The sequence below is a fragment of the Gymnoscopelus microlampas genome (genome assembly GCF_963454915.1).
Source record: "Gymnoscopelus microlampas genome assembly, chromosome: 4".
Classification (NCBI taxonomy): domain Eukaryota; kingdom Metazoa; phylum Chordata; class Actinopteri; order Myctophiformes; family Myctophidae; genus Gymnoscopelus; species Gymnoscopelus microlampas.
In genome coordinates this window covers 57,388,690-57,408,197 of record NC_139941.1, presented here as the reverse complement: position 1 = coordinate 57,408,197, position 19,508 = coordinate 57,388,690, and the positions used below count along the sequence as shown (strand labels likewise).

Below are 19,508 nucleotides of genomic sequence, written 5' to 3'. Positions count from 1 at the left end.
ATCAGAGCCAAACATATCCTGAAGAAAACCCAGAGACTTGACATTCAGTAATTGGGTCTTATGATTAAAATAAGAACATTATAATGGTGTGTAAATGAAGAATTTACCACGGACACATTTGTCTGTGTACGGACATATTGATGACCCCTGGGTTAGACATAAGGTGCGTAAGGTACAGTATGTACATAAGGAGACATAAGGTGCATAAGGTACAGTATGCACATAAGGAGACATAAGGTGCATAAGGTACAGTATGTACATGAGGAGACATGTGGTGCATAAGGTACAGTATGTACATAAGGAGACATAAGGTTCATAAGCAGCAGCTATATACATGATTATGTGCAATAATCCACATTGTCGTCTTTCTGGAAACAGATGATGCAACATCATATCTTTAATCTGATTGGCTGATTCTTCTAAACTATAAAACGAGTCCTCCTTCATTCTCTTTCAGACTCCAGAACTTCTCTTGAGGTAAACATGTATTTATTCTGATCTGTTTATTCTGATCTGTAATATATTAGAGTATATTTATATTGTTATATTTATATTATTAAAACATACATTATATTTATATTGTTATACATACATTATATGTATCTTTTGCTAAATGAAATATATATCTATATTGTTATTCATATAAATAAACATTATGTCTGTTGATTATATTGGCTACTGAATAACGTACTGTTTGTATTGATATATCAAATATACATACAGTTTATTCATACACGCGCAAGCACGCACACACACGCACACACGCGCACACACACGCACGCACGCACACACACACGCACACACATCCTTCTCATGTGACACTTTGATCACATGACCAGTGTGTTTTTAAAGAAATTCAATGGTTTCAGCAGTGAGATGTAATGAGGCTTAGATTGATGTTTAATGAACATGAACAGCATTTTACCAGTGACGCTGAACACACACACACACACACACACACACACACACACACACACACACACACACACACACACACACACACACACACACACACACACACACACACACACACACACACACACACAGTTTGTTGTGTCATTTAAGCCCATATGATCAGGGCCCTTCTGGTAGTTCTAGAGTCAGGTTTACTCTACCTAACAACACTAGTAGGAGCTAAATGTGTTATTTTTTATTATTAGTAGTATTGTGCACTGGGTTAGATAATTAGTTTAGGGAAAGTTAGCCTAATGTCTGACCAATCTGTAATATAAATTCTTACCACTAGCTTTCTTCACAAACATGTTCATAAAGGTGTCTACAAACACCTCTCAATTTGTTCCAACCCGAACTCCCTTGGGATACTTTGTGGGAGCCAATCAAAGTTGGGGTACCCGGAGGGCCTGGAAAAAAACCTGGAACAATTCAAATTGGCCAAAATGAACTTGTGGGATGTCTAATTATAGGGTTTCAGGGGTCCTGAATCCATTCCAACCCTCAAATTTTAGTATAAAATTACTCCTGGCCATTAAAGTGGCCACACCTACTTTTATCCATCACATTGTGGTGGCTGTAATAGTCATCTACCTGGGCCCTCTCAGACCCCCACCTTTCAAAGCAATGCATTCTGGGATAGGTGTTAAAATGTCACAGATCACAGAAGTGAACCTTTCAGGTTCTGTTTATTCAGCTCTCTGTATCTCTGCTACACATCACTCTATAAGCCATATCTCCTAAACTGGTGGGTCAAACTGTACAACCAACATGTCAATGTGTAGTTATGATTCCTGCTTTCATATGACATGACAACATGTCAATGTGTAGTTATGATTCCTGCTTTCATATGACATGACAACATGTTAATGTGTAGTTATGATTCCTGCTTTCATATGACATGAAAAAACTAAAATGAAAACATGTGCAATGACAGGCTCTGTGTCGTGGTGGGTCACATGTGTATACTAAAGTGAGTTGTGTACAGTGGTGAAAGTGGGCCGGAACGGTCCGGAACGGCGTTCCGGTAAAAGATTCGGTCCCGGAACACTGTTCCGTTAAGAAAAAGTCAAAGGCAGCTGTGAAAATCCCATATTAAATAACCTGCCACAGACCCATGGCCATGTTCAAGAAGAAAACATAATCTACCAACGTCAGATTAACATACAGGGTGTCATGACCATTCATTGTGCGTACGACGGGACTCCCTCACTCTCACAGATCAGTGATTTCCCCCCACTTTTTGTCTGACTTTTTTATTTCTCCCCCCGTTCCATATAAGCTGCTGCTTTCATCCCAATAGCGTGAAGTAGTTTCAACTAGGCTACCTGGGTACTTATACAGTAGAAGTACAGTAGAAAGTTTCGCGCGCACCAGCACGGCACATGCACTCGTGCTGCCTGCACATGTGTCAGTTCCGGCAAGAACTGTCAGCCACTTTCACCTGGTTGTGTATAAAGTGCAGTATTGCTTTCAAGTAGTACAGGATGCGTGGTCAGATAAAGTGCATGATTATAGATGGTCACAAGCAGTGGAGGAAAGTAACTAAATACATGTATTCAAGTCTCTTCTGTTTATTCTCGTTTATTCTCATCTGTTTATTCTCATATGTTTATTCTCATCTGTTAAATTCAGTTCAGTTCTGATCAGTGATGATGAAGATTACAGCCACCCTCCTCATCCTCTCCTCTGTACTTCATGTCAAAGCGATCCCAGGAAGTAAGTACATTACAGTATATTTATATTGTTATACATACATTATTTATATATATTTTGATAAATTAAATATATATCTATATTGTTATTAAGATAAATAAACATTATTTCTGTTGATTTTATACTGAATAACATACTGTTATATTGATATATCAAATGTACATACAGTTTATTCATAGTGTTATTATTTATAATAACTAGGGTTGTCCGATATTGGCTTTTTTACCGATAACCGATATACCGATATTGTCCAACTCTTAATTACCGATACCGATATCAACCGATACCGATATATGCGGGGATTATTGTGATTAGGGTAAGCTCAAATTTCATATCACACACACCATATACAGTAAGAACTCCTGTAACTTATTTAAAAAGAAAAAAAAAAAAAAAAAAAAAAAAAAAAAAAATTCAAAAACCGATACCGATATTTTCCCGATATCAATTTTTATGCTAATATCGGCCGATAATATCGGGAGGCCGATAATATCGGACATCCCTAATAATAACATTGGTAAGCGGTAGCTCAGCCTCAAGGCCCGAACCAACAGACTTTGGATCAATTATTTTACACTGTTCAACCTGACTTATGAACAATAAACGCTAATAACACACACACACACACACACACACACGCACGCACGCACGCACGCACGCACGCACGCACGCACGCACGCACACACACACACACACACACACACACACACACACACACACACACACACACACACACACACACACACACATGCTGATTCTAACCTTTCATTATATTATATTATCAGTGGTGTAAAGTAACTAAGTACATACTCAAGTACTTTACTTAAGTACAATTTTGCGGTATTTTTACTTTACTGGAGTACTTCCAATTTTCAGTATTTTAACTTCCACTCCACTGCATTTCAGAGGCAAATATTATACTTTTACTACACTACAATTATTTGAAAACTTTCAGCCTTTCAGCCCTATATACATTTAGACCTTTAGAAAATAGCAGATCTACAAGCTCACAATGCGACGCATTGTGAGCTTGTAGATCTTCTATTTTCAAAAGATTTTTATATTTGAAAACTTGTGAAATGGGACATTCTGCATAATGAGTACTTTCAACTTTAGGTACTTTAAGTACATTTTGATACCAATACTTTTGTACTTTTACTCAAGTAAATTTTAAATTCTGGACATATACAGAGCATTTCTACATTGCAGTATTGATACTTTTACTTAAGTAAAAAAGTGTGAGTACTTTTTCCACCACTGTATATTATATTACATTATATGATATAATGTTATGTTCACATCCTGAAATAAATGATTATGATAATGATAATGATAATGATTTTATTTGTATAGCGCTTTTCTAAACAAAGTTCCAAAGTGCTTTACAGACATGTCAAAACAAGTAATAAAAACAACCAAGCAGTAGTAACAACATACAACAATAATATACAGCAATAGAAAAAACAAATAGACTTAAGAAAAACATTTAGCATACAGGTGTGTTTTCAGGAGAGATTTAAAAGAAAGCACCGATTGTGCCAGCCTCAGCTTCTCGGGGAGGGCGTTCCATAGCCCAGGGGCCCGGATTGAAAAAGCCCGCTCACCCCGGGTAACAAGGTTTGCTGTAGGAGCGACCAACAGAGCCTTGCCTGAGGATCTTAAGTTACGCTCCGGATTGTAGGGCTCCAACATATCACAAATATATTTGGGAGCCTGCCCATGCAGGGCTTTGAAAGTAATAAGTAACATTTTAAAATCGCTTCTTGCGCTAACAGGTAGCCAAAGGAGAGCCGCCAATATAGGGGTGATATGGTCACGCCTCCTAGTATTAGTTAAAAGCCTAGCGGCAGAGTTTTGAACTAGTTGAAGACGGGATAAAACTTTTTTGCTCAGGCCGGAGTATAGGGAATTGCAGTAGTCTAGTCTTGAAGAAATTAAGGCATGAATGACTATTGTAAGGTCTGCGACTGACAGAAATGATTTAATTTTGGCTATGTTCCTTAATTAAAAGTACCGGTAACAGGATTGGACAGTTTTTGTTACCTGTAGGTTGAAGGAGAGGTTGGAATCGAACATCACGCCTAGGTTACGGGCAGCCAGGGTTACATTTGAGGACAGTGTTCCTAGTTCGGAGTGGAAGGGGTGGGTGGTGTTTTGGGGGCCAAAAAATATTATTTCCGATTTTGTTTCATTAAGCTGGAGAAAATGTTGGGACATCCAGAGTTTGATATCAGACAGACAAGACAGAAGGTGGGACATATTTCCAGTGACACCGGGTTTGAGGGGGATGTAGAGCTGGGTGTCATCCGCATAGCAGTGGAAAAGAATACCGTGTTTGCGAATAATATCACCAATAGGCAGCATGTATGTAGTGAAAAGTAAGGGACCCAAAATTGACCCCTGGGGGACGCCACATTTTAGGGGAGCCCGGGATGAGGAGGCCTCCCCAATTACCACTGAGAAATCCCTACCAGTCAGATATGAGCTAAACCACTCGAGCGCTACCTCATTAACGCCGACCCAATTTTTCAGGCGGTCCAAGAGCAAACGGTGGTCCACCGTATCAAAAGCCGAGCTCAGGTCAAGTAAAAATAAAACTGAGCAGTCACCGACATCCGCAGCCATTAAAAGATCATTTGTGACCTTTAAAAGTGCAGTTTCAGTGCTGTGCAGTGCCCGGAAACCTGATTGAAATGTTTCAAAAATTGAATTAAAATTCATAAAAGAGATAAGTTGCTGGGATACTATTTTTTCTAAAATCTTTGATAAAAAAGGTAGTTTGGATATTGGCCTAAAATTATTTAAAACTAGGGGATCCAGTGATGGCTTTTTTAAAAGAGGTTGGACCAAGGCGCTTTTCAGGCTTGTGGGGAAAACGCCAGTGGAGAGGGAGCAGTTAATGATCCTTAAGATAGTGGGCCCAACTGTAGCTAAAGTCTCCTTCAGGAATGACGTGGGTAAAATATCTAGTGGGCAAGATGAAGATTTCATATGAGAAATGGTGTCCCTGAGTGTTTCAATTGTAACGGGTTCAAAGGAGGAGAGTTGAAAAAGTGGCTGCTGGTTATCGACCTGATCACTCAGACTCGGACACAACCCCTGTCTAATTACCTCAATTTTATTTATAAAGTGCTGGAGAAATTCTTCTCATTTTTTTTGAGAAGCTTCTAATGACTGAGATGGTGGTGGGTTTATAACAGATTCAATGGATTGAAACAGTATCCTGGGATTGTGGGAGTGGTCAGCAATAAGTTTAGAAAAATAACCACTTCTAGCCCTCATAACGGCGGACTGATAGCTAGACATCAGCTCTCTCAGAATAATATAAGAGCTTGTTGAGCTTGTCTTTCTTCCACTTACTGTACGTTCAGCCTGTCTGCACAGCTTTTTTATATCTCTAGTCTCTTCATTTTGCCACGAAACGGCCTTAGGTTTTACATATTTAGTTTTAAAAGGGGCAATTGAGTCGAGGATTTGTGTACAGGTACTGCTAAAAACATTTACAAGCTCATTGACAGAATGGTGTGCAGATAGAGGGGGGGTAATAACTGCAAATGCCTGTTGGAATTGATGGTTGGAATTGGATTTAAAAGCCCGTGAACGCCTAGATGCCGGCGGCTGAGGGGCAGATGTTGGGAGCACAGATTCAAACTGAAGAGCTTTATGGTCTGAGGGGGGGAATCTGAAATATTAAGGTTATTAAGAGAGACACCATGGGAAAGCACTAAGTCAAGTGTGTGGCCCAGTCGATGAGTGGGACCATTGATGTGCTGCAAAAGATTAAAAGATTCATAAAGTGTTATAAAATCAGTTGCTAAAACGGATGAGGGACAACAGACATGAATATTATAATCACCTAAAATGTATAGTCTGTCGTATTGGGCCATAATTAGAGATAAAAGCTCTGAAAATTATTCTAAAAAGCCTGTGCTTTTCGGACGCCTGTAAATTAAAACACATAAAATTGGGCTTTTCCCTTTAATCAAAATGCTAAGAATCTCAAAAGAGGAGAAGCTTCCAAAGTCAACAGTGGAGCATTTTATGGAGTTGTTATAAATAATTGCAAGGCCCCCACCCCTGGACAATCTAGGGCAATTAAAAAATGAAAAATCAGGGGGGCACGTGTCGTTGATAGTAGCCAAGTCATTTATATCTAACCAAGACTCAGTGATAAAGAATAGGTCTATTTTAGAAGACACGATAAGATCTCTACAAATAAAGGACTTATGTTTCAGGGATCTGACATTTAAAAGACATAATACTACGGGTGAGGTATCAGGAGAAATTAGGTTAGCATTATCATCGTAAATAGAGGGTTTAATTAAGTTATTTTTGTTGACAGCGCGAGCTGGTGGGGTGCGTGTATAACGCCTAAGTCCACAGATAACTGGTATTTGCAAATGGGTATTATAAATGCTGGAGGGACAGCAGGGGGCGCTACTAGTGGGAACTAAAGAGACAGATGGGGCCATAGAAGAGGAGCGGGACGTTTCCTGCTTCTGAGACCAAAACAGTCAATCACGTGGTGCAGAGTGGACAGAGCGCACAATGTTATCTGACAACACACGCGCACCCAAATAGTTCGGGTGTAGACCATTCCTCTTAAAAAGTGACGGGTGCTTCCAAAATGAATCAAAATTGTCAACAAACCCAAGTTTTTGGGATTTACTCTCTGACCGGAGCCAGTTATGGAGATAGAGGACTCTGCTGAAGTGGCCACCCATACCGCGGGGCAGCGTAGCGGTGGGACCAGAGATGAATGCAGGAATGCCAGAGATTTTGAGGAAATCAAAGAGGGCTCTGAAATGTTTTTTGGTCACTTCCGAGTGGCTTTTGAAGGAGTCATTTATGCCTACATGGACCATGAGCCGTTTGATGGTGGATGGGAAAGTTGGCAGGGACTCCTGGAGATACTGTAGTTAGTATGACGGGGACAGTGGCTCCTGGAAGGCAAACAGTTGTTGCATTGAAAAAGCGCACATTTCTAACAATGGAATCTCCAACTATAAGTGTGGTGGGGCCGTGGGGGGGAAAAGTGGCCGAAGGGAAGGGAACTCGGTATCGCCTGTGGTTGGAGGTGATGGTACCGGGGCAGCAGGTGGTCCCAGAGCATCGGATGGAGGCGATGGTGGTACCAGAGCAACCGGCTGGGCAGGAGATGGTGTATGGGGTTTCTCCACCGGAGCTGGAGTAGAGGGTTTAACCGCAGGCTGGCGGTTCTGAGTACCCCCCGACGATGGAGATGGAGCGGGGCTTCTTTTTCTACTCCCCGAACGCCTGGTGACGGCTGAGAACAACATCTTATGGCGCGCGGAGGATGACGATGTCCGTTGTTCCGATGGACATTTAGCCCCCGCTGCTTCGTGACAGCTGGCCAGGTGTATGAGACATAGTGTTGGGGATTGTTGGGAAATCCTTCAAGTCCAGGACGGAATATCTGTTGCTGAGTTGGAGAGCTGGCGATGGATGGGACCGGGAACAGGATTTACCACCATGTTTTCCCCGACTCGCCCATTTCCATGGGACCGGAGTAGAGCTCCGGAGTAGAGCTCACCATAATATTATGAATCTGTTTCATAATATTATAAAACATTTAATATGTTGAATAAAATGTTTGACAGGAAGATACTTCTAATATTCACCTTTAGAACCAAACATGACTGTTTAACATGATGATGATGATGATGATGATGATGATGGTGATGGTGATGATGAAGATTGTTGTTTGAATTTAATGTCATCTTTGTTTTATTTCCAGTGTTCCATGAGAGCATGAATCTCCTTGGCTGTTCAAACACAGACTGGTCTGATTTCATGTATGCACTGGATGGTGAAGTGTTGTACTACGCAGACTACAACAAAGGGAAGGTGGTGGAGCCTCAGCCTCCGTTTGTAGATCATATCACCATCCCAGGAGGTTATGCAGTAGCTGTGGGTCGGCAGCAGTTCTGCAAAGGCCAGCTGGACTACATTCTCACTGCCTTGAAGAAACCACCAGTGAAAGGTACATGAATACTATGAACACAATAGTTATTAACTAAAACTGTTGAATATATTTAACATGAATGAAAATGTTTAACCCATTCAATCGGGGAACACATATCTGTCATTTTAGATTTCTTTGGCTGTTCAAAAATAGCAGATCTACAAGCTGATAGCGCAGCACAGAGTGCCACGCTAGATCTGCTATTTTTGGGGGAAAATAATCATAAAAGAAGTTTGAGAACCACTGATATTATAAAAACGTATGTTTTTTTTTTTTACTATTAGGATTTAGAAGACATTTGTAGAATCCCCAGAAGCAAATATTTGAGTTACAAATGTTTGCTTTAAATGTATATATATATTCAAAGAAAGCAAGAATGTGGACTTCAATAGTCTTTTTCATGTGATAATGAGTGACCTCTGAGTTTCACATGTACGCTAGGCAGGGAATACATGAGACCAATTTTGGCCAATAGGGGGCAGTTAGCCTAGTGTTGATATTATACAGATGATAATAAAACTGAACATTAATGACATTTTTAATTGTCTATTTCCAGATGGATATGTGTTCTATGTGGCTTCCCACTGTGTGTTTAACTCCAGTGAGCTGAAGGACATACATTACATATACTCAATGAATTTCGATGGTGATGAGTTCCTCAGGTGGGACAGTAGAGTAGATCAGGTTGTTGGATACACTGAGTTTGGTGTGAAGCAGGCAGAAAGATGGAATAAAGATCCTACAGAACTGGCTGCGTTCAGAGCATCACGAGAGACATTCTGCAAACTCAACATTGAGCTCTACTACCGCAATGTTCTGAACAAGAGAGGTGAGCTGATCTCAGAGCAGCACTCAACACTCATCACCTCATAAACTATAACATGACATCATAATAAATCATTCTATTCAGAGATGATTAATGGTGTTAATATTGATCTGATAATGATTATGAAACATCCCTTGGTCTGGGCCGTACTGTAGTGTAATGGTCCACAGCCTGACAGCGTGTCGCGGGTTCGACTCCCGTTCCGGACGACCTTTACTGCGTGTCACCCCCCCATCTCTCTCACCATTTCCTGTCAGCCTACTATCCCTCTCTAAAAAAAACAAAAAAACATTCCTTAATATTCGGAGAAACATTTCAGATCCTCTTGATTTATACTGTATCCTAACACGCTGTCACACAGTGGAAATAGCAGATCTACAAGCTCACAGCATGTGGTGTCACCATCGTACACAGAGTATAAATGAAACATATAGATCTATTTCTGAGTGTTTTCACCTACATATAATGACCTTCCTAAAATAGAGACACCAGGATTAATGTTTTTAAATGAACTTTAAAAACAACCATGCTGGCTAAAACACACCTCTATACACTTCATTTACCCTCATGATTTTATATTTAATTATTGTCTTTACTAGTTTGTTTTGTATGTTTTTAATCACTTTAGTAATATTTTACAGGATTATGTGTATTGTTTTGTTTGTTTCTACTCTTGTTCATTTGAACTATTTTCATTAAATGATAATGCTTGGTTTATTTTTGTTCATGTAAAGCACTGTGTAACTGTGAATTATTTAATATGTTTAAATTACATTATATAAATGCATTCTACGTAGAAAACTGTAGAATATTGTAGAATCTACAGTATTCTATGAAACGTTGTTCTCTGGTGCCATCTGTTGGCCAAACACTGACATTTACAGTTACAATTTACAATGTAGACATTTATCAGACGCTCTTAATCCAGAGTGATTTACAGTAAGCAAGGAAAACACAAGGTAATACATCAAATGTATAGAAATAGTAATCTAGGATCATAAGTAGGCTAGAGCAATAACCTATCATCAGTCTAAACAGTATAATATATAAATATTTTTTTAAACTTTACATTGAATCTATCCAAACTACAGGATGTTAGGTCTACAAATGACCTGGCATCTGATAAACAATTATTAATGATAATTACATTTTCCTATGACTGGTATATAATGATAATGATAATATTAATAATAATCTTATTTATCCAGTGGAGCCCAAAGTGAGACTGAAGTCAGAGACTCCCCCTCGTCGTGGTGAACACACTCACATGCTGAGGTGCAGCAGCTACGACTTCTATCCTAAAGTGATCCTGGTGACCTGGTGGAGAGGTCAAGAACCTTTGACCTCTGGTCTCTCCTATGCCGATGTGTCTGATGGAGACTGGTACTACCAGTACCACTCCTACCTGGAGTACACACCCAGGTACACACCTAACAGACACCTATCCATAGAAATACACACCTCTACTGGTACTACCAGTACCACTCCTACCTGGAGTACACACCCAGGTACACACCTAACAGACAACTATACATAGAAATACACACCTCTAGGTAGTGTAACAACAATTCCTCCGAGTCCCGACCATGTTTATCACCAGTCCACTCCAGACACAACCACGCAGCAAGCTCGTCATCGTGCACTCATGACGAACGCACACAGAGACCCGCGCGCGAGCGTGTTATATATGAATACACACACAGGAATACGCTATTACGTGCGTATCTCGTTACTAAGTTTCTTCTGCCTCTTGCCGTCCTATTTTTCCTACAATGAATCACGGTGTGTTTCAGCGGCTACTTTCACAATCTGTCCTAATGTTAGTGCTAATTAACAGCTGCTCACTCACTGCCAGACCGGGCGGGGAGGAGGGGCCGCTTCAGCTCTGAGCAGATCCACATGGACACACATTCTACTTCATGATTATTTTAAATATCAGTATAAACTTATCTTATTTTCTATAACGGTCTAATGCTATGGTGCCTAATTGTAATGTTTGTTTGTGTGTGTGTGTGTGTGTGTGTGTGTGAGATACAGATCAGGAGAGAAGATCACATGCATGGTGGAACATCCCAGCCTGACCGCGCCTATCAAGATGGACTGGGGTCAGTTACTGTACTCTACTGTAATCTACTGTAACCTACTGTAATGTGTTACGCAACACTCTGTTTTAAGGGTTAAAGGATTATTCTCTATTTGTACCTGAAGGTATATTTGTTTTGCTGAACGTAAAAACATCGATCAGCTTAGTTTACTAATGTCTGCAGATAATCATCTTTTAGGTCTGAATATGATATTATATGATATGATATGATATGATATGATATCATATCATATCATATCATATCATATCATATCATATCATATCATATCATATCATATCATTAATATTTGTATTGTCAGATTTCTCCACGCCAGAGTCAGTGAAGAACAAGGTGGCCATGGGAGCATCAGGTCTGGTTCTGGGTCTGGTCTTGTTCCTGTCTGGATTCATCTACTTCCAGTGGAAGAAACGAGGTGATTAGCATGTTTAATTAACATGTTTAATTAACATGTTTAATTAACACGTTTCATTAATTATTATACTACCAGTGGAAGAAATGAGGTCAGATCAACAGAGGATCACATGACATGTGGAACCCTCACAGAAATGCAAACACACAAACAAACATGTAAAGCCACAACCTAAACTGGTTTATATTGGTTTAGAACCTTAACCGGTTTAGACCAGTTTAGACGACCTAGTTAGAGGTCAAAGTGTGTTCTATGTTGTCACATTTAGCTTTAATACATCAGTGTTACATTTAGTCCTAAATAAGAGTCAAATGCTCACATTAGTTCTGATGCAACATGTGACCCTGATGACTGAACCCTAATGTTGTTGTGTTATTGTGTTGTGTGTATATTTATGCATTTTATAGAGAAATACACACAATACAGTACATAGGATTTATTTGTGTGTGTGTTTTAACTGTCTCTCTTCTTCTTCTATCAGGTCGTATTCTGGTGCCGACAACCAATGATGATCTTTAGACTCCTCCCACACACCCAGGTTCACTCCCTCTTTCTTTTTAATTATTTTCAATTCTTTCCATCACTATCAGGACCCAATGATTCAGTACATTTAGACAGGGCAAAAGCTATAACAACTTGATTAACGGGTGTATCTAACTTCTCTCAGTTGTTCCTAATATGATTTTTCGCGTAGAATCCATTTCTGCTTGGGTCATTTTTGTATTGCGCATAGTTAATGAGATAATTTGCATATTTGATTAAACTAGCAGAATTAACGAGTAGAGGTCATCCAACTTGTGTTTTGGTGGTTTTCTGACAAACGAATGAACATTTATCTCATTCAGGTGTGAGGACCTTTACAGTGTAACCATTGGGTATATGGTAGCTGTGTCTAATTGAACACAACATGTCAGTGAACTGAACCCAATGATTCAGTTCATTGAACACAACATGTCAGTGAACTGAACACAATGATTCAGTTCATTGAAAACACTGATCATTCCATCACTAACAGGATCAAAGACAGAACCTTGTGGTCCAAAGGAGAGTGTTCTACCAACTGAGCTGCCCTTCCTACTAAGATACACTATTGACAAAGTATTGGTCAAATGTTGTTTGAATGGACTGAGTTGTTTCTACTTTGATGGTTACTGTAGTTGCAGGGAGGCTGCTGGGAGGTTAGGTTTTTAACTAGTTTACTAATAACTTGTTCATGATCTATTAACTATTTATAGCATAGTTTTAAATCATTAAATCATTAACCACTAAGAAACATTCATCAAGTCATGAATAACACATTAACTAATAATTTGGGAATGATTAATTCACTATTATAAGGTAGGGTTATTCTAAAGTGTTAACATGTTCACACAGTTAATACATTCTGATTCTTATTGGTTTATTGTCTTTTCACAGAACACCTGGGTGTGTTTTCAGAGAAGCAGAGAGTCATCACTGGTGGAGAGAGGAGGAAATACATGTGTGTCCATTCAGCTTTTAAATAATCATAGCAGCAGCATAATGATGACATCATCAACCTTTTAAATAATCATAGCAGCAGCATAATGATGACATCATCAACCTTTTTCACAGATGTGTCTTTTAAACAATTAAATATGCTAATTGGCTAGCCAAGGCTAACGATAATTAGTGTGGAGACTTGTGGAGTCCTTTTCGCCCAGGTCGACGTGGTTTTGAGGTGAGGTTAGGGTTAAGGTTAGGTTTGTAGACATAGTTTTAGTGAGGTTAAAGTCATTTATTATGTAATCATTTATAATGTGTGATAATTAATGTGTTACGATCATTATGACATCAGTCCCTGTGATGGGTGGACCTAGACCCTCTAGGGGTCTGGGGTGATGGGTGGACCTAGACCCTCTAGGGGTCTGAGGTGATGGGTGGACCTAGACCCTCTAGGGGTCTGAGGTGATGGGTCCACCCAAATTAGACACTGGTGGGCTGCCATAGTCTAGGAAATTAATGGGAAACACTGATGACATGCAATCATTTATATTAAGTAATGATTTATATGTAATCATCACTTATTTGTTTTAGCTCTTGCTCATTTGATTTCTCTATGTGTCTCATCTGTTTAAGACAGTAGGAAGCTGATATATTGCACTTTTACCTTAGCGCTAGGTATACTCTTAGTTGCTTGTTTTAGAAGACAATGCACTTCAGACTTCTGGTTATTAGTAGTTTTCTTTCCTACCTATGTTGAATGCACTTATTGTAAGTCTCTTTGGATAAAAGTGTTGCTAAATGACTGTAATGTAATGATTATGTAATCATGATCAGGGAAGCAGATCTTAATTTAAGGGGGAACCACAATAAATGACTTTCTGGAGGGAACATCAATAATATCACCAACAGAGAGCTAACGCTTGGATTTTATACAAACTAATAATGTTCACAATGATTACAGTTTGTCTGACATTTAGCATTAAATAAACACCAAATACATTTTCAATTCATGAAACAAACTAATGTCAACAATAACAGAAAGGTCGTTCAAACTTTACTAAAGTAAAGAACAAAATAAGTGTCTAATTCAGACAGTTTAGATATTCCTTGGTCAGTATTATTTATCTTTCCGTTTTTCAGCTCCACTGTTGTGTTTCTATCGTTCATATTGGCTGAACTTCACTCATTAAACTAGTTAACAGCTCTGTGGACAAGTGATGATGATGAAGATGATGAAGCTTGTGGATGTATTTATGTGGTAGTTGTTGATGATCAGGACACACGGGTGGCAAAAACAAAACCTTGAAATATGTATTTTAAATTATATAATTTATTTCTAAATACTTTATTGTGTCAGACATGTCCCCTCTTTCTCCCTGGGATCTGCACCCCTGACCATGAATGGTTTGAAGTTTAGCCGTTAGATTGTGGGTTTCATTTGCTTGGTTTGAATATCAATAAAAGGAGAAACATTGTGTCACATTGTGTCACTTTGACTTCCACAAGGTCACACCAAACCCAGTATTTACAATTTCCAATACTTTCTACTTCTACTCCACTACATCTCAGAGGCAAATATTATACTTTTACTCCACTACAATTATTTGAAAACGTTAGTTACTACTTACTTTTCAGATATACATTATGACACATACATTAACCACTTTAACCCTATTTTATACATAGGCTATTTGAAAATAGCAGATCTACAAGCTCACAACACGTCGCATTGCGACGCGTTGTGAGCTTGTAGAATTTGAGTGCTTTTTCCACCACTGCCAAGGACAAACCTTTGTTTACCATGTTGATGATGAAGAGACTCATTTTTCGTTCACACGTACACGGGTATTCTTTTAAATAAAGGTTTTAGTTTTCGTTAAGATCTGCGTCTACACGCCCCGTTTACAAACATATCTCTGTCCACACAGCCACCGGCTTCGAATGCTATCAATGCATTGAATGGGAGATTATCACGTTTTATCAGACCATTGAATGGGCGAAGTAGGCGAGCTACCGTCTACCCCGCGATTTGTCAGACCATTCATTGGGCGTAATCAGGAGCTACTGACCTACCGACGGAGGCGGAGCAGTCCCCACAACAATATTTACGATTCTGTCCATATCGGTACATAACTCGAACGGCGCTGAGTAGGCACAGGCGAGGGTCGCACCGCTCCGGACGGCAACTCAGTCGCCTTAGCTCCTTCGGTGGCCCGTCGCGGGGCTCCACCTCGCCTGAGACTGCGCGCCTCCGTCATGGTCCGAAACCGAAACAACCAAAACCAAAACCGAAACTAAAGTATTTAAGTCATCTCCGTCGGTAGGTCAGTAGCTCCTGATTACGCCCACTGAATGGTCTGATAAATCGCGGGGTAGACGGTAGGTCGCCTACTTCGCCCATTCAATGGTCTGATAGAACGTGATAATCTCCCATTCTATGCATTGATAGCATCCGAATCAGGTGACACAGCAACGTATTAAGACGGTAAAAACACAGCTGTCATCACAAGACTGTCTATTAACAGCGCTCAACAACTGCAGTCTGGTGATGACAGACACATATATCTTAATATCTCCTAATTAAGACAGTTACAGCGTCTGCTGCTAGCGCAGCTGTACCATCTGAAGCAGTGACACAACATGAGGCCCCAGACCCCAATAACTCTAGTGATGAGGAGGTAGAACTGCTGGGAACAACAAGTCCCAGTGCTCCCAATGAGCAGGTTGGTGCCTTGCATGGTTTGTTTTGGTCGGGTGCGGACGCGGTGTGTGTGACTGAATGTGTGTGTGTGTGTGTGTGTGTGTGTGTGTGTGTGTGTGTGTGTGTGTGTGTGTGTGTGTGTGTGTGTGTGTGTGTGTGTGTGTGTGTGTGTGTGTGTGAATGAATGGGTAAATGTAGCTTAAATAATAATGCACATTAAAGCGCTTTGGATAAAAGCGCTATACTATATAAATGCCCCAATTATCATTTACCATGTAGGTGGGGGTGAACCTAGATAAAGGCAGAAACCTGCTGGAAGAGGCTTCCGAGCCAGGGCCCTCATATACCCAGTCACCACAGTCTGAAGCAGAGGGTCGGGCACCAGCAGCAGCGCAAGAAGTTACACTGCCTGTTGCGGCGGCCCAAACAACGGAGGATTCCTACAACAGTGATCCTGCTGGTTGGGGTAAAGTTGATGACAGAGTTCAATCATACTGGATAAAGATGGGGCCCGAGTCATGTCAAAATAAGGCGGTGGATATAAGGAGCAAAAGAGATTTTTCTCAAAATCTTTTTTCAAACGTGAGCTCCAAAACGGCGAGCTGGTGTCCAGAGAATGGCTTCTTTATTCCCCGTCCACTGGTTCAATTTATTGTTTTGCTTGCCGACTGTTTTGTGATGATGGAAATGGACAATGCCCGTTTAAAACCGGCTGGAGTGACTGGAAACATGCCTCGGAAAAATGACCCAAACACGAGAACAGTGACAGCCACAGGAAGGCGATGTTAACATACATTAGACGTGCATCAGATATTGGAGTAATTGACACTGAAGTGAGAAAACAGCTGGAGTCGCAGTATACATACTGGACAGATGTACTGAGGAGAGTAGTGGTAGTTGTCAGATTTTTGTCAGAGCGGGGAATGGCTTTCCGGGGCACAAGTGAAATAATTGGCAGGCCTGACAATGGAAATGACTTGGGCATCCTTGAGGTAATAGGTGAGTTTGACCCATTTTTTAAGTCACACATAGAAAAATATGGTAATGCTGGATCAGGTACCCCCTCTTATCTTTCCTCCACCATATGTGAAGAACTTATTCAGCTGATGGGTGATCGGGTGCTGTCAGATATCATCAGTGAAGTTAAAATGGACAAATACTTCTCAATTAGCGTTGATTCAACCCCCGATGTTTCACACACGGATCAGCTCACGTTCATTTTACGTTATGTGTCACCCGAAGGCGACATTTATGAACGCTTCTTAAAATGTCTTCCTATACAAAGCCACACAGGGGAGGCTCTGTGTGAGTCCGTGATCACTGTTTTAGAGGAGATGGATATTGACATAGGCAATTGCAGGGGACAATGCTACGACAATGCTGCAAATATGTCAGGAGTTTATAAAGGTTTACAAGCTCGCATCAAAGAGATAAATCCACTAATTGAATGGGTCCCGTGCGCAGCGCACACACTGAATCTGGTTGGTGTCAGCAGCGTCAACTGCTGCTTAGAGCAGTGGTTCTCAAACTATTTCATGTCAAGGACCCCCAAATTGACACTTATTACCCCGCGAACCCCCATTTGAAAAGATATGCCAGGGACCCCCATAAGAGAAGGTTTTTACGGCTCTCTAGCAGTGATTCTCAACCATTTTAATTTCAAGGACCCCCAGTTTGACATGCATTAGGCTACGGACCCCCATTTAATGGCATTTATACCTCTGGGACCCCAATTCATTGTAAAATCAATGTTAATTTAACTCTGAGAGTGTACAAATGGAACCAAATGGACCTGTTAGGGTCCATTTGGTTCCATTTGTACACTCTCAGAGTTACAGACCCATAAGGGTCCATTTGGTTCCTGTCCATAATTTAGCTGGGGACCCCCTGGAACCCCCTCAAGTACCCCTGGGGGTCCCCGGACCCCACTTTGAGAACCAATGGCTTAGAGACAGATGATTTTTTCAACGTTTTTCAAAATGTGTTCAACTTCTGTTCCAAGTCAACAGCTAGAAGGACAGTTGTAACTGCAGGATTTACAGGCCAATGAAAACAAACGCATTGAAACACTGACATCTCTCTCTGACACCAGATGGGCTGCACACGCACAAGCCACACAGACACTGTGCAGAAATTATGCAAATATTCAAGACTCACTTAAGAGCATTGCTGATAACAACAAACAAAACGCTCCAACTCCAAAAGAAGCAATGTCACTTTACACAACAATGAACACACTGGAGGTTGCTTTTCTGTGTAATATGTGGAATTGTATTCTCCAGCGTTTTGGGACTACAAGTGAGGCTTTACAGGCTGTGCGTCTGGACCTGTGTAATGCAGTTGATTTAGTCCGATCGTTGAGGCTTGTGAGATAACTTTGATGTGTTTGAGGCCCAAGCTAAAATGATGTCTCCAACAGTCTCAACACTTTACAAAGCAGACATAGACAGACAAAGAAAACGTACAGTTCAGGTGGATGAGTCCACAGCACATGAGGTTAACTTATCAGGCAGAGAAAAGTTCTCCTCTGGTGTATATGTGACTGTTATGGATAGGTTAATTGCAGAACTAGATCACAGGTATAAGTCATATAATGACCTCAGCAACACTTTTGGCTTCCTGAACAATATCACTGCTCTGTCTGCACAAGAGCTGTGCAATAAAGCAGCTGATCTCCAGAGGAGATATTCAACAGACTTGGAGTTAAACTTTGTGGAAGAGATTGTCCAATACAAACAATACATCAGCAGTGATGATACTTCTTCTGCAATAGAGATTTTCCAGTCTCTGAGGAAAAAATAATCTGCAGTCCTACTTCCCAAATGTGGACATTGCTTTTAGGCTTTACCTGACATTACCTGTGACTAATGCAAGTGGTGAGCACAGTTTCTCTAAGCTGGCACTAATAAAGAATAGACTGAGATCCACAATGGGACAATACAGGATAAATAGTCTGACTCTAATGTCATTCGAGAGTGACGTCCTCCGCAAATTGGATTTTGATTAAGGACTTTTCTGCCAATAAATCCAGAAGACAACATCTAAAATGTAAGCATCATACAGAATACAGTTCATATTTCACAGATGTCATGTTCATCATGTTGACTGTTTCTGTATTGCCTTTGTATGGGATATTATAGCTTACAGTTAACAATCCTTGGTCAGTGATGGTTTGTGTCCTGTATGCAAACAGAAACAAAGAGAATATACTGGATCACTACTTGTTAGGGTTGAAACACACAGCTTGCTTAAGCTTATACTGTATGGATCACTTGTTATTGTGTTTGTAACGCAGCTTGCTTTTGCTTACACTTGCTTACACAGGGTCTGGATCACTAACTGTTATTGTG

General features: G+C 40.3%; 2 protein-coding genes across 2 annotated transcripts in view; both read left to right on the top strand.

Annotated features, from left to right (window-relative positions):
- The window catches only part of LOC311044508 (H-2 class II histocompatibility antigen, E-S beta chain-like), a 246,425-nt gene that overhangs the window by 47,853 nt on the left and 179,064 nt on the right, over positions 1-19,508 (top strand). The gene's annotated exons all lie outside the window — the stretch shown is intronic.
- Positions 2,582-14,895, top strand: LOC311044513 (H-2 class II histocompatibility antigen, E-S beta chain-like). Its single transcript, XM_084056154.1, has 8 exons — positions 2,582-2,670; positions 8,426-8,671; positions 9,210-9,482; positions 10,688-10,901; positions 11,517-11,584; positions 11,883-11,996; positions 12,475-12,531; positions 13,410-14,895. The coding sequence occupies exons 1-7, from the start codon at positions 2,604-2,606 to the stop codon at positions 12,510-12,512; spliced, it is 1,020 nt and encodes a 339-aa protein (XP_083912280.1). The 5' UTR covers positions 2,582-2,603; the 3' UTR covers positions 12,513-12,531; positions 13,410-14,895.

Excerpts from the sequence above, each read along its gene's own strand:
- LOC311044513 (XM_084056154.1), top strand. The coding sequence starts at position 2,604 with ATGATGAAGATTACAGCCACCCTCCTCATCCTCTCCTCTGTACTTCAT. Across the intron at positions 2,671-8,425 it reads TGTCAAAGCGATCCCAGGAA|TGTTCCATGAGAGCATGAAT; the intron begins GTAAGTACATTA and ends TTTTATTTCCAG. Across the intron at positions 8,672-9,209 it reads GAAGAAACCACCAGTGAAAG|ATGGATATGTGTTCTATGTG; the intron begins GTACATGAATAC and ends GTCTATTTCCAG.